Below are 22,653 nucleotides of genomic sequence, written 5' to 3'. Positions count from 1 at the left end.
TGAAGGTTTTAAGGTTGGTTGTTTTTTTTGTTTGTTTTTTAACCTAAGGACATAAAATAGATTCTCAAAGGAGAGAATAGATTCATGTTACCAGTGGTTAGTTTTTACATATTAACACAAAACTCTTCATAGTGTGACTGTAGTGCACATTTCTTGGTGGTGTATGTATATATACACACACGCACACATATATATTTTAAACTTTTAGGGTGCAGCATGAACAAAAGCTGCCTTGTTTGGGGTTTGTCCAAATCTTTATTGCTCCAAAACACTTTCTCCTTCAGAAATGTTCAAGTTTGTAAAAAGCTATTGGTAATATTATGGTGATCACTTTGGTCTTGCCACATCATCTTGTGACCGGGATCTATAGTATGCTGGTGAGCTTTGTGGTGTTTGGGTCTGATGCTGCAGCCTTTACCCTAGCATATAGTTCTATGGACTTCAGTGGTGGTGCTTAATGTGAGTAAAGTCTGACTTTTCGTGATGTGCACAGAGACCGTTTTCGTTAGTAATTTAGCAATTTGTTAGTAAATGTAATTTCTTTCCTCTTTTTGCTCAGTGAACCCCTCTTGTTTTTGTGAACTACAAATAATAGCTGAGCACCTGTCTGTTTTTATTCTATTACGTGTCCCTAGCAATATAAGAGTCCTGCACAACACCTAAGGGAGCCTTTGACCAGCATTGACTTTGAAACCACTTTATTAAACATTGGATGTGGTTTTATTTTACATTATACTGATAGGGCCTACATCAACAGAAATGCCTTCCCTTCCTCAGATGCTGGCACACCGAAGCTCTGGAAGCATCCCAGCCTGCATGTTCAGGAAGGTTAATCCTCATTCTGATAAGGAACTTGCCCCCTTCCTATGGTCAAGTAATACTTCCTTCCACAAAACTGTGTGTCTCTGGCCCAACGAGATTTCTATATACTTCGAACTCCTAGATACAGGATGCAGGAACTCCAGGGAGAAAATTCCCCGCTGTCCTAAAAAGCATGTGAAATGGCTGAATATCAGTGAATTGCAAAAGAAGGCGAAAGGGACCATGATCCTAAGCAGTGCTGGGTTGCCTGGCAGCTCTATTTCTGTCATATTGGAAGGACCATTATCTGAGGAGGTATCACTGTGGGCTTGGCCTAAGTGGGCTCTCTGACAGACATGAACACGTATATTAAGGAAAAGAAAGCAAGAAATCATGAGAAACTTTAAAATGTACCCCCACATCTGTCTGTATGTCTAACCTTATATCTCCGTCATCACCATGATGATCCAGAGGGAATTGTTTTCTCTGAGTTCCAACTGGAGGAGAATTGGGCCCCTTTAAACAACACAACCCACCAACAATCAGCAGCCCTTCCCAAAATGAAAGGGTTTTCTTTAAAAAATAAATAAAACAAACAAAAAAAATCTTCCCCTGACTTTCTGCGACTATGCCTCTAGCACTGCTGCTGCCTCCTATCTGTGAACCTATACAAAAGTTTCTGCCAATTAGAGTTGTCCATTAACTTCCCCTTACCGAACTGGTGTTTGTGTGGGGGTGCCTGGGATTTTGATGGAAGTAAGGACTGTGGGTGTTGGAGATCTGATATGTATGTTTTCTGCCTCCTAGGAAGCTCTGCTGCTTGCAGATGAGGAGCTGTTATTTTGGGGAGGAGGAGTTCCTTGGGCAGGCTTCAATTTGTGTTGAATAGCTTAAGACTTCCTGCAGTGCTGAGACCTGTGACCTTTCCTGGCTTGCAGGTCTTTTTGTGGGATCAAGCTCTTAGGTTTATTATTATATTAATTTTAGGATAACTACCTAGCAATGCTATACAGTAGCTAATATTCTATCAGTTTAAGTCCCAGGAAGTCAGTCTAAGTTTTTCCTGAGGAGGGGGCAGTCAGAAATTAGCCCTCTGTCAGCAGTATTTAAGATAAAAGTAATAAACCACTTTTATAAGGTTTTCAGATGCTTTCCCTGTCTCCCAACATCATCTTAAATGTAAAGAAATTAAGCACATTCCAGGTGATTACCCTTGTGCTTTTTCTCCTTTCCCACCTGTCTGAGCTCCTCTGCATCTGATGACTGCTGAGCTTCTGCTTTAAAAAGCAAATGCAAAAGGGTAACTTTTATAAGCTTCTCTATGTTTTAAAACGGAACAAAAACTATCATAATCTGGCAACTCACATATTTGAGACTGTGCTACTAGATTTAGACATAGAAGTAAAATATGTGCATATGTGTACACGTAGCATGGAGTTTCTTTCCAATTAGACTGAACTCGTGTCTTGATCTTGCAGAGCATTCTGACTTGTATAGGTGAATAAAATCCCCAAATAATTTTTTTTTCTGATTCTAATTTGGGCTCCCAAACAAAAGGAGATGTATAGTATAAGTGGCATTTTTTGGTTATTACTTTTCTTGTTTTCTGACCAGCAGACTTGTTCTGTTTTTTTTTTTTTTGCTTGGGGTCATTTGATAGAAAATGTTCATATACTGTACTTTATATTCTAAGATGAAGCAAAGATACAGCATGTCTCTTATCTTTAGAACATGCTTTCCATTGGAAACACATTAACCTTTGTGTTGGACACTGCCTACAAACACTGATCAGATTAACTGATGTGATGGTAGAGCCATTTTAAGCAGCCAGAGTCCCTTCTATACAAGGGCTCTCAGTGGTACAGCTGAACAGGTACTAACTGGTGGAATTCTCTTGCTGAAATTCCTTAGTGTAGACACAGCTCTACAGGTGGCTCATCCATAGCAGAGTTCAGGTGTATTGGCACAGAATTACTGTAAAAAGCTTGCAGTGCAATTCACTTTAAATAAAGGAAATCCAAAAACATTTAGCTTTTTGACTGGGAAATTGTATTGGCAGTTCTCTTTGCTTCTTCCATCTCAGGGAGTGAGAACTGGACAGCCCCGTTGCTTTATTACATAATTAAGCTAACTCACTGTGCTTCTGAAGTTAGGAGTCCTTCTATAGTCTGACTCTCTAGGCACCCACAAAGCAAGAATACCAACTTTTAAAGGAAGATTAGATAGAATGTGTATAGCAGGAATAGGACTGTTCCAGATGCAAAGAATTTAGAATTTTAAGATTCTAGCTTTCAAGTGCTCCCCCAAGCCAGGAAACCATATATAAAATATTGAAAGGTCTTGGGTTGCTTAGGGAAGGAAGAATGTTTTTGTGTTTAATGTTTGAATTGTATTTGTATAATTTATTTGAATTGTTTAATTGAATGTTGGTGTATGCTTTCAAGAACTAGGAATGTTGGGAATACATACAGTTAACACAGGTATAAAGTGCCTATCTTGCTTGTAGCTTGCATTTCATTAGGGTGTTAGGATGCTTTGATTTGTAGTAAGATTTCTGAGGCTAGAATTTGAATGTATTTTAAACAAATAGCTATGGGCTTTGACATGCAAAATGGAACACACACAGAGAAACAGATTTTATTTTTTCAAAAGTGCCGTTGAAATGCTTATTACATTTAGGAATAAGAAACTTGAGCTAACTCATTTCAGCAGCTTGTGAGATGCCCTGAGTAATAGTGCACCATTCATCAAATTTTAAACAATTCAGGAAGAAGGTTTTGTACTCAGAATTTTGTCTTACAGCATCCTCTTGCTCATTAACTTACTTATCCCTTATTCTAATTTGCATTATGGGTCATACATTTGTGTGAAGAAAATTAGCAACATAAGACAAAATACTACTTTCTCATGAATACAAAACCTACGAGGCATGGTGCTATACTATGTACAATTTAGAAATTGAGGTGGTGTGTAGAATATCTAATTGTTTGTGCAGTATTTTAACCTGCCTGCATTTTGTTCAACAGTAACTGGAGACAGGTGGAAAACCATTCACATATTTTGCTACTCTTAGAAAATCAGGCAATATAAGGACAAAAAAAATTGAAGTTAGTGCTTTCCTGAGCCATAAAAACTTGTGACTGGCAACCAACTGCTAAGTGAAACAGAAGCATGTACATTTCAGTTAATGATGTAGCTACCTAAGATCAGTGTTGACGGTATCAATTGTTGCTTATCACTGTGATGAACTCTGGATGATTCACTATGTTCAATGTCACTTCATTTTTGTGGGGATATATATGTGTGGTCTGAGAGTTCTTGTGTGATTGCCAGTGGCTGCTGCAGGTCAAAATTTTAGTTGGGTCACAGTCACTTGCTTTAAGGTCTTCTGTGCTTAGTAATTAAAGACCCTCAAAAGAGTACATCAAGCCAGGCTGTTCACTGAACTGTGGGCACCTTCCATGAAGTTATGATGCTGCTGCTGCCTTGGAGCTTGTGGTATTCGTAGCTATGCCTTTAGGGGCCGATCTTCCCAGACAGAGTCTGGGCAGGATGCTGTGAAACTCTTGTTATGTGCAGCCAATTGGAACCGGACTCAGAATACAGCATAGCTCTTGTAAGCACATTAAGCACTATGCGATCACTGAGCACCACAGAGCCCTTCATTATAAAATGCACTAAGCAGTTTGTGGGGCATTTGAGCATCTGTCTCCTTTTGGATTCTTTTTCCAAGAGATGGAAATACTACCATGCAGTTAAGTTAACAGCGGTGAATGGTGCCTTTACTACCATGCAGTTAAATTAACAGCTGTGAATGGTGCCTTTACTTTACTTTCACTTTTCATTTTTCTGACTAGGCCAGTGTCTCAGGCCCCCAGTGATTGATCTACCTCTGGTAGCTATTTTCTTTTATGGGTGTCTGATACGTGCATTGAAGTCACATGGCAAGGTCTTCCTTTGCCTGCACCTGCTCCCAGAACCCAATGAAGGTGTTTCCACTGTGCAAAGGAAGTTGTGGGGAAGCTATTACAGTGTGGACCTGTATTTTGTTGTAGTTTTGCTAGGGCCAACAATGTGTGACCTTTCCACCTCCACTGAAGTTAACAAAGTGACAGCCATTTACACCCACAGAGGATCTGTACTCTGAGTCTCTGTAAAGAAGAAATTAATGAATAGCAGTAGGTGAACATCTATTTTTAATAATGCTGAGGCTCAATTGTTAATTATCTTTAATTTATAAAGACCATTTTTCTTCAAATTACTTTTATTCCCTCCCATATATTAATTATAGTTTGTCAGATCTTTATCGCTGGAAAAATTGTTCTTTCAAGTAGTTAAAAAATGAACATATTGCTCATACTGTGTACTTTATTAGCAAGTTAAATAAATAGGCCTTTCCCCTTCTTTCATTTTTTTCATTACATATACTGAACACACATTAAATTATTTGGATTTACACAGACAGATTTGGCAGCCTTTTCATATTTACTTTGACGGTGAGATATAGATTGAACTTGGGCTCTGTCTTCAAGAGTAAGTTATCTGTCATATGAATAGCTGTGTGACAGAGAATCAGACACAGATACAGTGATGGTGTTATAACTGTGTAAAAGGTATGATTTTCCTAGTCCCTGAAATTTTATTTTTGGTCTCTTCATTTGTTATTTTATATTGTTGTATGGATTTGGGGGAGGTGTTATGGCTGACTTCTTAATTTAAGACTAATAAAAACAAAATGGGGGGAAACAATTTCTAAATATGTTTACACTCAAATCTATCATTTTTTTATTTATGGGAAAAGATAAGCAAATCATTACAGAAAGGATGTTGCTTTATAATTGAGGAAGCATGGAATTAGTTTTGTAAGCATCGGAGTGCAGTTTGCCACCCTAACTGTTGAAAATGTATTTGTCTGACATACAGAAGACCCTTTATCCATGACTGCCAATTTACTTTTGTCCTCTCCTTTATTTATACATCAAGTTCCACATACTATTGGTCCAAATCCTGCTGACCTCAGTCCTCACTCAGGGAAATCTCCCAGTGTTTTTCATAGTCTTTGCACTCTTTAGCCACTGCGCTGGATCTGGGAGTGGTGCAGACACACACTGTCCTTGGGGGAGCATTGGGAGGCATTCTGCCTCGGAGAAGTGGAATGTCTCCAGAGACTCTTCAGTTGCATGAGAGCTGGGGAGAAGAGCACTCTATGACACCTCTTTAAATTCCCTGTCCTCTTCGCTCACCCCATCCTCTCTTGGAAATTGCTCCTTAGGGGAGGAGCAATTCTGTCCACGATTTAGCAGGCTAATGCAGTGGATGGGGATGGTGGGCACAAGTAGGGAGGAAAGTTGCTTACGCTACCCCTACTCCATAAGGGGAGCTACAACCTGAGCTTTAAACACCACCTAGTAAAAGTGTTCAGCTGTATGCAGGTATGCTTGTCCTTTCATTTGGGCACTTCAGGTACATAAATTTATCTTTTTTTGAAATTGTAGCCCTTGATGTAACCCAATCCAAACAAGAGCGGGCACATATTCCACCTTGTGCCAGGGCACTGTGGTAGGGTGGAAATCCTTTAAATTCTGTTTTCTTGTTTCCCATTTGTCCGGTATTAAATTTGATATTAGAACCATGTCTCCTGTTCTATAAACAATTGTGTGACAAAGACTGTTTAAATACAATGTATGTCTTTGCTGCCTGAAGTTATGTCATTTAAACTGTCTAGTAAAGGGTTAATCTTCTAACTAAAGAGGAAATACCGTTGGATCTGTAGTTGTTCGTTGTTTCATAAATACCTTCTTTTAAAAATAAATCTACAAAACATAGGAGAAGGAGGCCTATTCTGTAAAAGTTAAGGAGCTGGCAAATGCTGCATAATTAATGTAAAAATCTGAAAACTTTCAGTTGTGCCAGGCACTGCCAGCAGTCATGCAGTAAGTTACAACCTCCAAAATCTTACCATAATTTTCGGGAAAACCAGTATCTCCAGAATAGTCCTTTTTTGTTTTTCTAAAAAAGTGTGATATCATTATCTATAGTTTCAAGACTTGGATTTCAGTTAGCAACCTTGAACCAGGAATACTAAAGTCTTACAAAACTGACCAACACGAAACATAGTGTTGCTGACCACCTCTTCCATTTTTGTGTTGTCACCAAACTTCTCCACCATGTTGCATCTCTTCCTGGTCATAAGAGCTAACATCTCTAATACTGATGTTTATGGCACTTGACCATTCACCTTTATTAATGCCAGACCCCTTCCATGTACAAGTGAAGATTTCTTGGCGTTTGATACCTGAGCCAACTCTACACCCTCCAGCAATCTTACTCTTTCTACCCCATTTATTATGGTAATTACATTTTGTTCTATTCATGACAGCAGTAGTATTACTTATTTATATGCCACAATTGGCTTGCATGGTGTTTTAGAGATGTAGCTAGACTGAGGAAAGGGGTATGTAGAGTTCCTGCACTGCAGCAAGAACTTGAAGTGGGATTCTGGTTGACTCTGCTGAAGCATCAGCTCTGACACCCTAAGGAGAGTGCAGCTTGCACTCCCCTCCATCACTGGCAAGTTCTGCAGTGGTTAGGGTGGCATGATTATGGTCGTACCCCCACCTGCACCTTCTGTAGAGGCTAGTGCTGCTGGCTCTGTGTTCAGTGCCCGTGCTCCCCAGACAAAATGTCAGTAGAGGCAATTACTTGTGCAGAAAGGGTGCCTGCACAGAAAAGGTGCTTTCTCAGAGCAGGTCCAGATAAAATGGGAGTAGAACTGTCAATGAACATGACTGCCTTATCTGCACTAGGACTTTGACCATTGCTACCATCAGTGGAATACTTCCTGGAAAAGGCTAGCATAGCCAGGACCGTAGATCACCTGACCAAGGAGTACTACAGTGGTCAATCTTACTTTGTCTCGCCTCGTGATGTATTCTCATAATAACTACATGTGGCAAAAATCTGCTTACTATGAGATGGCTGGAGCACTTAATTGAAGGTATGAACTGTATAATACATGTGCAATTCAGAGTAATAAGTACTATGAGCCACTTCAGAAGCCAGTGGAGTTACTCAAGATTTACACTGATGTAACAGAGCTGAATCTAGCCTGTTAATATAACTTTAAATCATCATCATAAGAGAGAAATATATTATATACAAACCAAGCCTTCAGTTATAAACTGACATGAAGAGAGGCTTGAACTTAGGTCAGGCATGAAATATTCAAAAAAGAAAAGAAATGCTCTTTCACTTCCACTTTGAATTAATTGCCTATGACATGTTAAAAGGTGTAAGAATAAAAAGTGTCTTCGTTTTTAATTATGCTAATTATTTTATAGCACTGAGGAGGTGTTGGTAATGATAATGGCTCAGTCAACTGATCTCCAACATAGTGTAGATGTGAAGTAGTCTGCCATGAATGACCAAAATAGATGCCCTGTTTAATAATACAATACTGTCTTTTACATTTTGGTAAAGGACTACAAGAAGGATAGCTGAAACTCAATGTAACTTTTTATGCATGGAGAAATTTGGCACTTAGATAATTTGGTGGTACGTGCACTAAAAATGGATTGTGTTCTAATGTTAATAATGATTCTTTGTGCTGTGAATGTGTGGTAAAGAGATTAAAATTTCTAATGAATATTTGTACTAGTTTGCAGTGTTGTTGTAGCCAAGTTGGTCCCAGGATGAGCCTTATCTAATAAAAGATATTACCTCACCCGCCTGGTTTTTCTAATTTGTAATAGTGATAGTTGCAATGCCTTCTGTTCATCTATTGGGCAAGTACAAGTCAGAGAACTGCGCTGCATGTTTACCTTTTCTGCTGTCTTCAAAAAACATATTGTCTCTGAGCGTAAGAAAGTAATTTGTTAAGGTTTGCTTCATCTTGTTCCAGACCAGAGCAAACAAACTCCTTGATGGGTCAGATTTTACTCTCAAAAGCATAGAGCAACTTAGGGGAAAGAAAACACCCTCTGATAGTGTATTGTGTATCTGAGATTCAAGTTTATCTTTAGTTGTGGAAAATGGGTTAGAATTGCCCTAATTATCCCCTTGTGAAGCTGAGGATTTCCTATTTATAACGAGATGCCAAAAAGTAGCAGTAGTTTGTTTAGTTACAAAATGTACTGAGAGATTATTTGCTTTTCAAAATTCTTTTTAATTCTGTGTTTCATTTTTCATCATGACTTCGGTCTAGAGCTGGGTGAACTATTCATAGTGAACAGTTTATCTGATGAATTACCTTTTCTTCCTTTTGTATATTATCCAGAGACTTTGACGAATGTGTTAGTTATTTATAATTATTTTCTGAACACTTTATGTAAATATATTTCAGCCTGTGAGTTGTTTGAAAATCACCATTTTGTTTTGACTGTTTCTTTGCTATTTACTGTTGTTGTTTGTGAAGTTTAATAGGTCACATGTTGTTATTTCTATTTCCTGTTGTCCAAAACTTCATTTAAAAAAAAAAAAGGAAAAAAAAAAGAAGAGTTTGAGCCATTCCAGCACAAGCCATAAATAAAAGAGCAGGTTGGAAAATGGGTCCTGTTTTTGGTGGAACATTTTGACTTTTTGATGAAGAAAAAATCAAACAAATCACACAATACTTCGACCAAAACCCAGAATCGTTGAACTGAAAAATGCCTTTACGGTGTCTCATCGAAGCTGTAATTAAGATGCCTCATACTCCCATTTTTCTCAGTAGTCTGGCCTCCTGGTTGGACTACATCTCTGAGGCGTCCTGGTCTGCCCTCTTCTCAAGGGGAGGCAGTGCATCATGGGAGTCTCATGGGAGATGATATCTAGGTGGGGAGCACAGCCCAGACAGGGGCATTGGTACGGTAGGCAACCCAACTATGACTCCCATGTGGCATTGTGGAATATCTGAATCAAAATATTTCAGTTTTTGGGTGTCCAGTTTGACAAAAAACTGAAAATTTCCACAGAAAAAAACTTTTCACAGTAAAATTCATTCAGCTGAAAACTGTTTTTCATTGAAGAACAGTTTAAAAAAATTTTTGAGCAGCCCTAATAAATACCTGTTTTCACATGTAATCTTATTACTACAGCCACTTACACAAAAGGCAGCTGTTCTCTGGCATTAATCCTAACAAAAATTTGTTTGCATAAAAATTGACTCTAAAGTGGTCAGAAAAAGGTGTGTGAATATGGCTGAATCAGAAAGCAACTCAAAGTGACAACGTTTGTAAATAATTTTTCTAACTAATCCCTCAGTGGTTATTTAAATTAAAGTTGTTCTTTTGCAGTTCTTCATCTTAACAGACATTGTTTCCCTCATTTGATTGATTGATTAATTAATTAATTAATTTGTATATTAATGTGGATATTTTTACCACACAGAAATCTGCACTCTAGGTTTGCTGTTTTATACATTTCCTCCATCCCTGCCTCATATAGGTCCTGATTCAAGAAAGATTCTCTATGCAGAAGAATGCTTGCTCTCCAAAATTGGGGCAATATACAATAGAGTACGGGACGAGTCTTGCAAAGTTCTGAGTACCTCCTGTGAGGTGTGAGACCTCTCCATTTGTATTGACTTCTGTGAAAGTAGAGGACACTCAGTATTCTGCAGAATTTACCATCTAGTTAGTTTTTTCATCGGTGCCCAAGGACTTCAGTTCAACAAATCAGTTGGACTTCAGTTTTAACAGGACTCACGCATATGCTTAAAATTAAACATGACTTGAAAGTTTTGCTGAATAGGAGTCTGGATGCAAACAGCTCCATAGAAATCACTGAAGTACAGATAGTTTGTACAGTAGTTCTTAAACAAATTGTTTGCTCATATTATATAAAAAATAGTTTATAATCATTTTAATAAGAAAAGGGGATTACATCACTGCAACTCTGGGCCAGATGTTACTTTTTAGTTATCAGCTTTCACAGATTTATTTTGTTAAAAATGCATACTAACTGTAGCCACTCCATTACCTATTTTCACTTGTAAAACATGTGTTTATAACTACTCTAAATTTTAAATATTAACTTTATGTGAAAAGTAGGAATAAGTGGTCTGCATAAAAGCAATATTCCTCTGACCTGCCAGTTTAACTGGAGGAATACACAGGAATATCTAATAATAGCCAAATGAGGATTCCCATACATTTTTAATGTGGACCAGATGATTGGTCCTTCAGTGGGTGAAATGTAACATTTCCTTGCTGTCTCCAGGCTTTTGTGAAAGAAATATTCTTCTTACTGTGAAAATCATAGCACAGCAACTGCCTGAGAAGAGAAATGTTTCCTCACTCCAAACTCTGGGTACCTTTAAAGAAAGGTTCTTTCGCAGCAGTTCTGCGGAAAAGGACCTAGGGGTGACAGTGGACGAGAAGCTGGATATGAGTCAACAGTGTGCCCTTGTTGCCAAGAAGGCCAATGGCATTTTGGGATGTATAAGTAGGGGCATAGCCAGCAGATCGAGGGACGTGATCGTTCCCCTCTATTCGACATTGGTGAGGCCTCATCTGGAGTACTGTGTCCAGTTTTGGGCCCCGCACCACAAGAAGGATGTGGATAAATTGGAGAGAGTCCAGCGAAGGGCAACAAAAATGATTAGGGGTCTGGAACACATGACTTATGAGGAGAGGCTGAGGGAGCTGGGATTGTTTAGTCTGCAGAAGAGAAGAATGAGGGGGGATTTGATAGCTGCTTTCAACTACTTGAGAGTTGGTTCCAAAGAGGATGGTTCTAGACTATTCTCAGTGTGGTAGAAGATGACAGGACAAGGAGTAATGGTCTCAAGTTGCAGTGGGGGAAGTTTAGGTTGGATATTAGGAAAAACTTTTTCACTAGGAGGGTGGTGAAACACTGGAATGCGTTACCTAGGGAGGTGGTAAAATCTCCTTCCTTAGAAGTTTTTAAGGTCAGGCTTGACAAAGCCCTGGCTGGAATGATTTAATTGGGGATTGGTCCTGCTTTGAGCAGGGGGTTGAACTAGATGACCTCCTGAGGTCCCTTCCAACCCTAATATTCTATGATTCTATGAAAGAGCTCCTTAACTCTCATCTCATATTTAAACTAACAGATGTGTGGGGGAGGGGTGTGTGGGGGGGTGTTAAAGGATGAGTGGGTTCTGTTTTATGACAAATGCCAACATAAGAAATGTTTAGAAAGACTGTACAGAGTTTCAACTTCATTCTAAGGTTCCGCATAAGAAAATTATATACATACTAAAAATACCTACAATTATCAGTGTTTAGAAAACAGATTATTAAAATGAATATTAGGCCAGATTTTCCTTGGTCTTTGCTGGGGAAATGAAGGGTAGTCATGCATACAAGGAAGCTGCATCCTGTAAAAGGCCAGGGACAACTTGAGGCCTTACTCTTAGAAGGAGTGCAGGGACTGTGCCTTCCATGAATGCCTAGGTACACAGATGACCTTGAAGGGCTTGTGGAAAGGAGACAAGTACAGGGTATCACAAAAATACTAAGGCATCTAAACCCCAGAGTTAGGCACCTAAGTCCCAGTTTTGGCTCCACTGTGAACTCCGTAGGCACTTAAACTCACTTGATGCCTAATTTTTCATGGTCAAAATTTTCTCCGTGCCTACGTTTCTGCATCTGCGCTCTGTTGCCTTCCTCTAGGCATCTGGATGCCTACCTCTTGCCTAAGCCCCAGAGCAATTCATGAAAGATAGATAGATATTCGTCTGCCTGAGGGGGAAGATAGATATTTGTCTGCCTGAGTTGCCTGATCCAGTAGGTATGCTCAGAGGCCACCTACCAGATCATGTCTCATTCAGAATCTCGCAGCAGAAGGAGGTAGTGTTGCTGGTGCCCACATTACGCAGTAACTATGAGCCCAGTGGTTAGAGCACTCGCCAGGTTCCATTCCCTCCTCTGTACCGGGGGAGAGGGGAGAAAGAGATTTGAACAGTGATCTCCCGCTTCTCAGGAGAGTGCTCTAACCATTGAACTATGGGATATTCTGATGTGAGACTCCCTCAGTCTCTCCTGTTAAAGTTGTTCAATTGTGAACAATGAAATAATGATTAGAGGAGGGAACTGGACCCTGGGTCTCCCACCTTCTGCCTGGGTGCCTTAAACACTGGACTACAAAGTCATTTTCTCTCTCACTCTCTCTCAGGCCCAATGTCTATTCAAGTCTTTACCCACTTTGGAACAATCAAATAAGCTACTTTTAAACTGAAGTAAGAGTATCTACACACAGACTTGTACTGGTTTAACTAAACTGGTTTAAAAAAATACCCTTAGTTAAACAAGTCCAAGTTAGGGTGTAGAAAACTCCCAGGATACATACATACGTGGGTGAAGTGTTTATAAGTGTGTATGCATAAAAGCGTGGACTTTTGTAGGAGAAACTGCAATATAATCCACCCTGTTATATCCATAAGTCGTTCTACTGTCTGAAGAATGTTGGTTCCTGAGAATCACTCTAGGTAAAGAGGCTGTGAGGTATTTTATAACCTAACAGTCATTTCGGTAAAGGTCTGAAGTTATGAAAGGAGCAGTTGAGTATAGTCCTCTCTGCTGCGGAGAATCAGGAAGTTTCCGAATGATAAATGAGTTTCTCAGAAATAGGACTTTAGCAGGATGCCAAAAAAATTGAAGTGGTAAATTATTAAAAGAAAATTAGTGTTTAGAAACTGACCGGATTGGCACCAGTCCCCCAGTACCTGCCCCCCCCCCAAAAAAAAAAAAAAAAAAAGGGTAGAAAGCAATGGAAATAAATCCAGAAGCAAGTCTCTCTCTGATTTCCATTTCAAGAAATACCAAACCCACAACTGATTTGTTTTTCCCAGGTCCGCATCCGTGTCCTGTCTGAACACAAGGAGTCAAGAACAGATGTTGGGGTAAGTGATTTTTGTTAGCTAGGGAGCTTATAAATGTACTTTGCATTAGAAGTTGGATTAAATTAATAGAGGATCATGACAGGAGTAATACACTCAGAGATTGATGGATTCTAGTGCATTTACTTCTTGACTCTAAACTTCAGGCTTTTTCCTTAAGGAGGATTTTTATCCGGAGGCCAGTCCAGTTTTCTAGAGTCTCTGCTAGTGCCTTGCAAGCAGTCTGGGTTAGATACAGAGCTTGTGCTCACACTCCCTTAACCAGCATGGTCTTTGGGTTTCAGGAATAAGGTCAATCAGCACTGCCATAGCAGCTGTATTTGGTGTCTGAATAAGAAGTGACATAATATTTAAAGAGCCCATTGTGGTACTGACCTAATTTTGGGGGAGGAAGAGAGTGTTCCTCCTGGGTTAGGGCTAGCAATGTGTATATCCGATAAAATTGAAATTCCACAGGCTTGAGGAGAAATGGCATCCTGTAACGGCGTCAGCACCTACCTCTCAAGCGTGCCCCCTTTTCTCTGTCCAATAGTGCCTGCAAACAGTCTTTTCATGGGAGGGAGAGGCAGTACCCCCCTCTCATGGATGGCCTCCTTTCTCTCAGGTGTGAGCCTGCTTTTTCTTTTTTGGTCTTACATCAGGGAGGCACCTGCTTCTTCTGAGCACCCCACAGCTGCTGGTTCTCTTGCCTGGTCTTTGGCAGCTCAGCCCTCTGGCCAAGCCACACGTGCTGTCCCCTCACTTCTGGTATAGAGTCCTGAGTTCTTATTACTGCCCTGGTATGGGGCTGTAGTTCTTAGGCTTCTTCCCAGAGGCGCTGCCTTTTTCAGACACCTAGCTGGAGCCCATCTTGGTACCCTCAACGGGGGTCCTTTTAAGCAGCCCTCCCTGGGCTCAGTCTGGTACCAGACAAGCAGGGCCCATCTCGGTACTCTCATCTGGTCCGGCCAGGTTTTATGCTCAGTCCCCCGGGCTCAGCCTGCCCACACTGACCTTTAGACAGCTCTGTTACTATTCTGTCCAGCCAGGCACCTGGTCTTTGGCAGCATCCGCTGGGCTCAGTTGTATCTGGTGAGCTCTCTGCACTGAGCTATCTGCAGCCCTGCTGTTAAACCAGCCAGCTAGGCCCCCAGTCCTCCCTCATCAAGCTCCACACAGAAACTGAACTTCTTTGCTCTGCTGCTTGTCTTATATAGGGCCCTTCTGGCCCCGGATTGGCTGCTCCTTTGTAGCCACTCTAGGCTGTCTGTTGGATTTCTCTCTGATCTGTTCTGGGGCAGGGTGATGCAGGACCATGAGGCCTCCCACAGGGGGCTTCCGGACCTAGTCCACCCTGCCACACATCTCTGTTAAGGTTTAATAATAACCCAGTGATTTCCCAGATTGCATTCTAAAGTATCCAGAATCACTCTTGCATTTTGGCAGCATGCACGGGCACATAGACGCTCCCTTTTCCCAGCCACAGAGAAGAAATATAGAATTAGGAGTGGGGAATTGGCACTAAATCAAAATCCTTAAATCAAAAAACCTTGCAAACAATTTAGATTGGGACATATACAGTACCAAATTCATCTGTGATGGTGATGTGTGTATATAATAATAAATCCATGGTAGCAAATTATGTTGGTTCTGGTTTGTTTCCTGCTCTATCCAGCACTGGAATTCAGAAGTTGCGGGGGGGGGGGGGGGAGTGGCTACCCTTTTCTTTTTGTCTGATCTTCCATCATGTGACCATACCCACTTCTAGTATAAATTAATCATGTTTATTACAGTAGTGTCTAATAGGCAACCAAAAATGGGGCCCCGTTGTGCTAGGCTCTGTACAAATCAAGAGTAGTAGATGGTTCCTGCCCCTAAGAGCTTACAATATAATTAGACAAGACAGACACAGTAGGGAGAGAGGATAGGTATAACGCACAAGCAGAGTGAACAATGTGATAGCACCAAATGTCATTTTAGTTGCATGATACGTTTGAGGGGGTGAGTTTACTTAGCGTGTGGATAAGCTAAATAGAAAGAAAGGGAAAGGGAGTGAGGAGGACAAGGCAGCGGAAAGGAGAGTAAGAGTGGCCAGTGTGAGTGAAGCTGAGATGAAGAGACTGTGAGGGAGGGAGAGGGTTGGAGCAAACAGCCAATCAGCGCAAGACAGAGAATCTCTAGTCAAAACTATTGAACGTTCTCCAAAGAACTCAGCTTTGGCAGTTTCTGCTCCCTCCTGCTGGAGTCTCTGTCTGGCTCCTCTCTGCGCCCAAGGCCGCATAGCTGGGGGGAAGAGAGTCAATGCTTGAGTCCCAGTGATCCCATAGTGGCAGCTGTCTTCTCTGCACAATTCTGGGTCCAGTGGCGTGCTGGAGGGAGGGGTAGCTCTGGCTGAACACCATTTTACCCCCTTCCCCCAAGTGCAGTAGTGCCTGATTTGGCTACTTTCTGCTCTTACTGCCTGGAGTCAAAACATGTATAAAACATGCCCGTTTCTGACTGATGGCAAAACAAGAGCTGGGGCAGACAGCAGACTATGGATGGGAAAGATTTTAAGTTGATTTTTATTCTGAGGTGCTAATTCTCCTCCTTGAACTGCCAGGGATCATTCCGGGCATAGTTCCAACAGGATGCATTTGAAAAATGTACAATATGGCAGCAGAGTTAAATCTCAGTGAGCAAACTGTATTTCAGCCTTTCATGGGGCCATTGCAGACATGTTTTTCTTTCTTCCTTTTTTCTTTGGCTAGGTAAGTGGATTAAGTTTATTAATCAAACAATTCAACACAAGTCTCTTATAATTTATTATCACAAATGTCTCACCAGCACTAGCAAAATTATGAAGGAGCCCTAGCTATTCTATAATTAAGGTTGTTTAAAGCTCAATTTTCAAACCTCTCTAAACCACACACGCAAAGTTGGATTAGTTTGTAAATTGCCATGGCAATTCAGGGCCCAGGGTAAAGTTGGGTAAAGCACAAAAAAAAGGAGTCCAAGGCCTGGTCAACATAGCTACGTTGGTCATGGGTGTGAAAAATCCACATTTCTGAGTGACGTAGGTATGCTGACCTAACCACCAGTCGGTGCCATAGCTAGCCACAAGGCACCCTTTCAGATTCTAGGCCCATTGCAAGGCCAGGTAACCCATTTCCATCGGATCACTGGGCCATACAACATTTTTTTATTATTATTTTGAAGGTATTTTTAAATGAATTTAAGAAGATGAAACAGAAAAAAATGTTTTGGAATCTGGACAATTATATTGTATTAAGCAGTGTCCTGTGAGATCTGAGAACCCAGGTGTAGTAGAAAGAGAGAGCCTGAAGCATGGGCCTGGTTCAAACCCTGAGGCCTGAACAAAAGTCTGTGAGTTATGCTATGAGCAGCAGTCAGGTCCTGTCAAAAGCAGCTGATTGCCTGCAAGTCAGTGACCGGTACATGAACTATTGCTAGCATTGTTGCAACACACTGAATATGTAAACACTTTCCAGCAGGCCAGCACAAGAACACCCCATCCTAGCATAAATAAAACGGTTTGACAAAAATGATGAATAGTGATATTTTGTCTGAAACATCAGGAGTAAAAGTACAAAGACAGGTGGTGAATAGGAATGTTTTGTCTGAAACATCAGAAGGAAAGTACAAGGGGAGGTAACAAACATCATGAAACATGTAAGGTGTTACACAAGTTGTTTATCCCAGATTTTGTCTCAGTCTATAGATGTTGGGATACCTTGCTTTAACCCTTTGGCCAACCTAGGGAGGAATGGAAAATCCCGCCATTCACTGAGCTGCATCCATTGTCATGGGCATACATGTCTTAGTATCCTCGTAGAGTCTGGCAGGTGCTATTACCATGCTTCTTCAACGACAAACCTGGCCAGGCGCCTTTGTACCTTAACAGATCTTGTGGTCATTGGGCAGTTTAATTGAGGTCTGCTGTGCCAACTATCTGCACAGAGCTGGGACAGCACACAAAAAACACACACACACACAGCCAAACATCTGATGACACAAGGCTAATTGCAGAGGCTATGAGACCTTGCCGCGCTGTAGGACCTTGGCTTGTGAGGGGCCACCACAAATGGGCAAAATGTTTGTTTCTCCCCATTCCATTCATATAAGGAATTACCACTATTAATTTGTATTGCAGTAGCACCTAGAGGCCCCAACTGAGATCAAAGCCCTGTTGTAATTGGCACTCTACAAGAACACAAAGTTTACCATCCAAATTGCATATTAAAAATGCAAAGGAATGTTAAGATTGCGAAGTCAAGGACTCAAAAGTTAGGAAATGCCAGAATTAAGGTTGTATGAGCAACCTTAATTGTTCTCCCTTATGTGTACACATTATGATACAGGCTGTGTCTTCTGTGCCAAAAGGTGTGTTTTTACAGTGAGATAGCGAATATGTTTGCTGTCTTGCTGTAAAATCTTAGCAGAAACAAGGCATTGTGGGAGGTATAGTGTTAACCTCAACTAGTTTCACTGAAGTAAAAACTACCTCTCTCTTGTCTCTGCTAGGATTTTACAGTGAGATAGGTGGGTCGAGTTAGCTATCTCACTTAAAAACGCACCTTTTTGGCAGTGAAGACACAGCACAGTCTTTAATTACATAATCATACTATTTTACCCACTCTGTGTCTGTCTCATGTCTCCAGTCTTCCTCTTCTTTACTTCCTCCTTTTGGTCCACCCCTCCCCACAGCTTGCCTCTTTGGCACCTTTTCTCTTTCTCTCGGCTTGTATGTTTTATACCATCTTCGTTCCCTTCCTGCCTAACTGTGCAGCCAGGGATGGAAACTGAATCATAACATGGACATCAACATAAGCCTGCAGGAGGCTTTCAGCTTGGCCATGCTGAGGACCCAGCTTTTAAATTCGGAAGCCAATTGTAGGGCTCTACATCTGGGCATTTAAATTGGCATATAGGTTCCCAGCTATGCATTTTATGTGCCTAAAAGCCTGTCTGAGTACTAAACTTTGGAGCCCACATTCGAAAATTCCAAGGCCCTGATTCAGACTGGCCTTACCAAAGGAAGGCAGGATACAACTCTTGCCAGATGGTGTCATACTGCTGCTGAGCAGCTCAGCTGAAACACATGTTGCTCTCCATTTTCCAAGGATTGAATGTGCTACCTCCATATGGTCTGGGCTGACCCTGAGAGCATGTGAGTGTGCTCGAGACCTATACCTGGATTTTGTCATCTGCAAGCACATTGCATTTGCTGTTAGACCTTTCATTTTTGTTAGCCTCACAAAAGGAATAAAAAATAAAATTATGATGCAAAAACCCTGCTTATTTGTTGATGATGTTTGCATACTTGATGTGACTTAATGAAAATATCTGTAATTTCTTCACATCAACTTCCAGTGAGTTGCAGTATATTTTTCAAAAAAAATCTTCATAGAAGAAAGTTTTAGGTTATTTTCTTTCCATGCTCGTTGTCCCTAGAGTAAGAAGAACTCTTGTACAACTGGTAAAGTGAAGTTTTAGTGCTGAGCAGCAGAGGTATTGAGAGAGGGTAAAAAGTTCTCTTGAGAAAAACAAAAAAGTTTGCATAATTTCCTTGAGGATGCAAAAGGCTGACACTGGTAGAAAGACAACATATAGCATAGTAGGTCAACAGAAATTTAGAAAATGTAGCTGGATGAGTATATTTCTCTTTATTTGTACTGGAATAAAATTGGTCCACCCTCGGTTGGAAATACCCAAGGAAACATGCTTACAAACATTGCTATATACTCAGAAAATACAGCATTTCTATTAATAACTTGTATTGAGCCCAACATAAAAATAACTCCAGCAAGCAAATACATTAATATCTCGAGTTCAAAGAAGATAATGCCTAAGGGTTTGAGGAATTACTGTAGCAAGAACAACATTGGTAAAACACTGAAGATTTAACATTTGCTGTGATACAGAAATCACTTGAATAGGAAAAAAAACCTTCAAAGTAAATGAAACTTTTCCTGCGAGTGTACATTTTACAGCCCGCTATTTGTCAGATTGTCAGACTGATTGTTTTTAATGAAAAAGATGGGTTCCTGTCTGTAAAATCTGAGCTTTACAAATTATTGATAATGGTGTCACTGATGTATGAAAGTATTCTACGGGATAATACATCAAGCTAGTGGGTTCCAATTTAAAATTTCTCTCTTGCTACAAAAGACAGATTTGCAGGCATGGGGCTGAAAATGAAATGATTAAAACTTCAGAAATTAATGATGATGTCCTCCTTTCTCTCTCTTTTCCCCTGTGTTTTGTAGCGAAACTTTCTGGGCTTGACTACTTTTAAAGTAGGAGACTTGGTGAAGTCAAAGGAACAACAGTTGACCCTTACCCTGAGGTAGGTCTTTTTGTCTGTTGTAAACCATTTCAGACTAATAACCCGTGACATTTAATGATTGCGGCTTGGCTGTGTTTGAAACTCAGAATTACTTCAGGTATATTAGATGTTAACCTCAAGTGCCTCTGTTTCTACTATGCACAAAGCTAAAGAGAAATACCAATTATTTAAGTCAGAGCTTCCCATGTGTCAGGTTAGGAAAGGTTACTCGCTCTTTGATATGATCCCCTACAGAAAAATTGCAGAGCAGTTATATTTGGAAAAGTCCTTTCAAAGATTGCTACAACAGGGAATATAAATCTTATTCTCACTTAATTAGTAGATTATATTTTTGTAGAATCTAAATGTTACTATCATGAAGTGACCAGGATTTGAATATTTGGCATGTTTAAGTACACTGGGCCTGATTCACCACTGCCTTGCACCTTCTGTAATCACTTACATCTGTGTAAAGTAGGTATGAAACGCTACCAAATCAGAATTGCAATGCAGAGCTCTGCACAAATGTATATGACTACACAAGGTACAAGGCTGTGGAGAATGAGGCCCAGTGTTTTAGATGTGGCCCTGTGTTAACAGGAAGAAAGGATGGAATGGATGGGTTTGTGTTTAAAACAATGGGCTGGGAATCAGGAGAGTTCAATTTCCAGCTCTGACACAGACTTATGTTTATGACCTTAGGCAAATTTTTCAGGGCATAATCTATATCGGTTTGAAGCCAATAGAAAAACTCCTATTTACTTTAAAGGCTTTGGATCAGGCCCTTAGGACTTGATTTTCAGAGATGTTGAACACCCACAGCTACTATTGACTTCATCTGGAATTTAAGGTGCTCAACATTTGTACATATCAGGCTCTTGTTATATTATATATCCCTTCCTCCTCTTCCTGTTCTCCTAGGAGATGCTGCGTATAGATGCACCAGAAGTCCACATAGAACTAGATTTGGTGGCACGTGGGCTGCACACCCTGTCTTGGTGCAGATAGCCCAAACTCAAATGCATTCATCAGAACAGCAGTGGTTTCATTGTGCCAAGGGCCTTCAACACCCTTTTTGGAGAGGGCATAAGTCTGGTTTTTATGTACCTGCACTCCCTATTATGTACATGCAACTTTTATGTAGATGCAACTCCCTATTAAAAGTAATGGGAGTTGCATGTAGACATGGGGGCAGATGGGGAGGTATATACTATTTGATTTAGAGACCATGATGTATTGACAGAGTGTGTTGATTTTCATTCTCATATTGCATAAAATCACAATATAACAAAATATTAGTTTACAGCATTAGCCTTACTGGGTTCCCAGAGGGTACTGGGTCTGAATTGGACCTTTGTAGGTTTGCTTTTTGTCAAGTTTTGTTTTTGTCTCATACATTTTTTGTACATCTAATAGTAAAAGACAGCTGTTTGAAACAATTCCAGTTGAACTCCAGAACACTAAATTGTTAGTGGGTTGAAATTTAAAAGACATTTTCAAAAAAACTTATGAATGTTGAATTGTTTCTTGAGTATGGCTGTGGGCCAGATTCACAGAATTACTCTTCTCTCATTATGTCACCAGGCAGTGCAGAAGGAGACAATACTGCCCATTCCTCCTCAGTGGCAGTAAAATCTGGCTTCTTGGCAATCCCCTTCCTGCAGCATCGCTGTTGCAGGGGAAGTGTCAGGGATGAGGGACAGGCCTGTTGAGGGCATTGCCAGGCAAACTGTGCTCCATCTATTTCTAGCTGATGTACAGTTGCTTGGGAGGACCTTTGCAAACTGGTGTAAGTTAGAGTAGCCCCAGGGCTGCTGTAACCTATGCTAGGTCTGGGACAAAGCAAAGCGGAGAATCAGGGAGCTGAAACTAGGTCTCTGTGATACCAGGTAGATATTGGTCTCATCATATAATCTGGCCCATACTTTCTTTTTACTGACATTTTAGCATTTTCTTGCTCAGGAAAAACACAAACTAAACCATGTAACGATGGATTTTGAAAGAGTTGCCTTGTTCCTCTGTAGTTCTACGGGTGGGAGGTTTTTTTGTGGGGGTGGTCGTGGTAAAAGACAGGGGTGTTGAGGTTGAGGGAGGGTCAGGATATGTCTCTGCTGCAAAAAAAAAATCTGTGATGCTGAGTCTGAGCGCAGGTCAATTGACTTGGGCTTGCGAGTAGGTCAGGTTGTGCGGCTGACGCTAACAGTGTAGACGTTTGAGCTTGGGCTGGAGCCTGGGTTCTGAAACCCTGCGAATGGGGAGGGTCTCAGGGCTTCCCCCTCCTCGGGGTTTCAGATCCCAGGCACCACCCCAAGCCCAAGCCTCTACGCTGCTATTTTTAGCCCCACAGCTTGAGTCCCATGAGCCCAAGTCAGTTGACCCAGGCCCTGATACTCGATGGTGCATGTCTTTTATTGCAGCATTGACATACCCTCAGTGATTTAGGTTTCTGATAACATTCAGTTCTTCACCAAAGGTGTACTCTTTCTCTGCCCTTTCCCCTCCTTTCTTCTTGGCAGTGACTAAGGATACAAGCCAAGGAACTTTCTTTTGAGACACCAATAGGGTTTTTAATCTGTCCTTTCATTTTGGGTTTTCATTTTTGTTTTCTTTGTTACAGCCCTTAATGTTTAAAGACTGATATTTTCTAGACTGTCCACCAAATGAGTGTTTTAGGGGAATGTGTGTGTCTATATATAATTATCAAAAC

The 22,653-nt window shown here is 40.7% G+C and overlaps 1 protein-coding gene across 2 annotated transcripts in view; it reads left to right on the top strand.

Moving 5' to 3' along the window:
• INPP4B (inositol polyphosphate-4-phosphatase type II B) overlaps nucleotides 1–22,653 on the top strand; it is a 292,155-nt gene that overhangs the window by 82,424 nt on the left and 187,078 nt on the right. For both annotated transcript variants that reach the window (XM_043545736.1, XM_043545737.1), the window contains 2 exons: nucleotides 13,592–13,642; nucleotides 19,888–19,967. In XM_043545736.1, coding sequence (XP_043401671.1) covers nucleotides 13,592–13,642; nucleotides 19,888–19,967 — 131 coding nt within the window. The remainder of the gene's footprint in view (nucleotides 1–13,591; nucleotides 13,643–19,887; nucleotides 19,968–22,653) is intronic.

The sequence above is a fragment of the Chelonia mydas genome, chromosome 4 (assembly GCF_015237465.2).
Source record: "Chelonia mydas isolate rCheMyd1 chromosome 4, rCheMyd1.pri.v2, whole genome shotgun sequence".
Taxonomy (NCBI): Eukaryota; Metazoa; Chordata; order Testudines; family Cheloniidae; genus Chelonia; species Chelonia mydas.
This window is presented reverse-complemented; position numbering and strand designations above follow the sequence as displayed.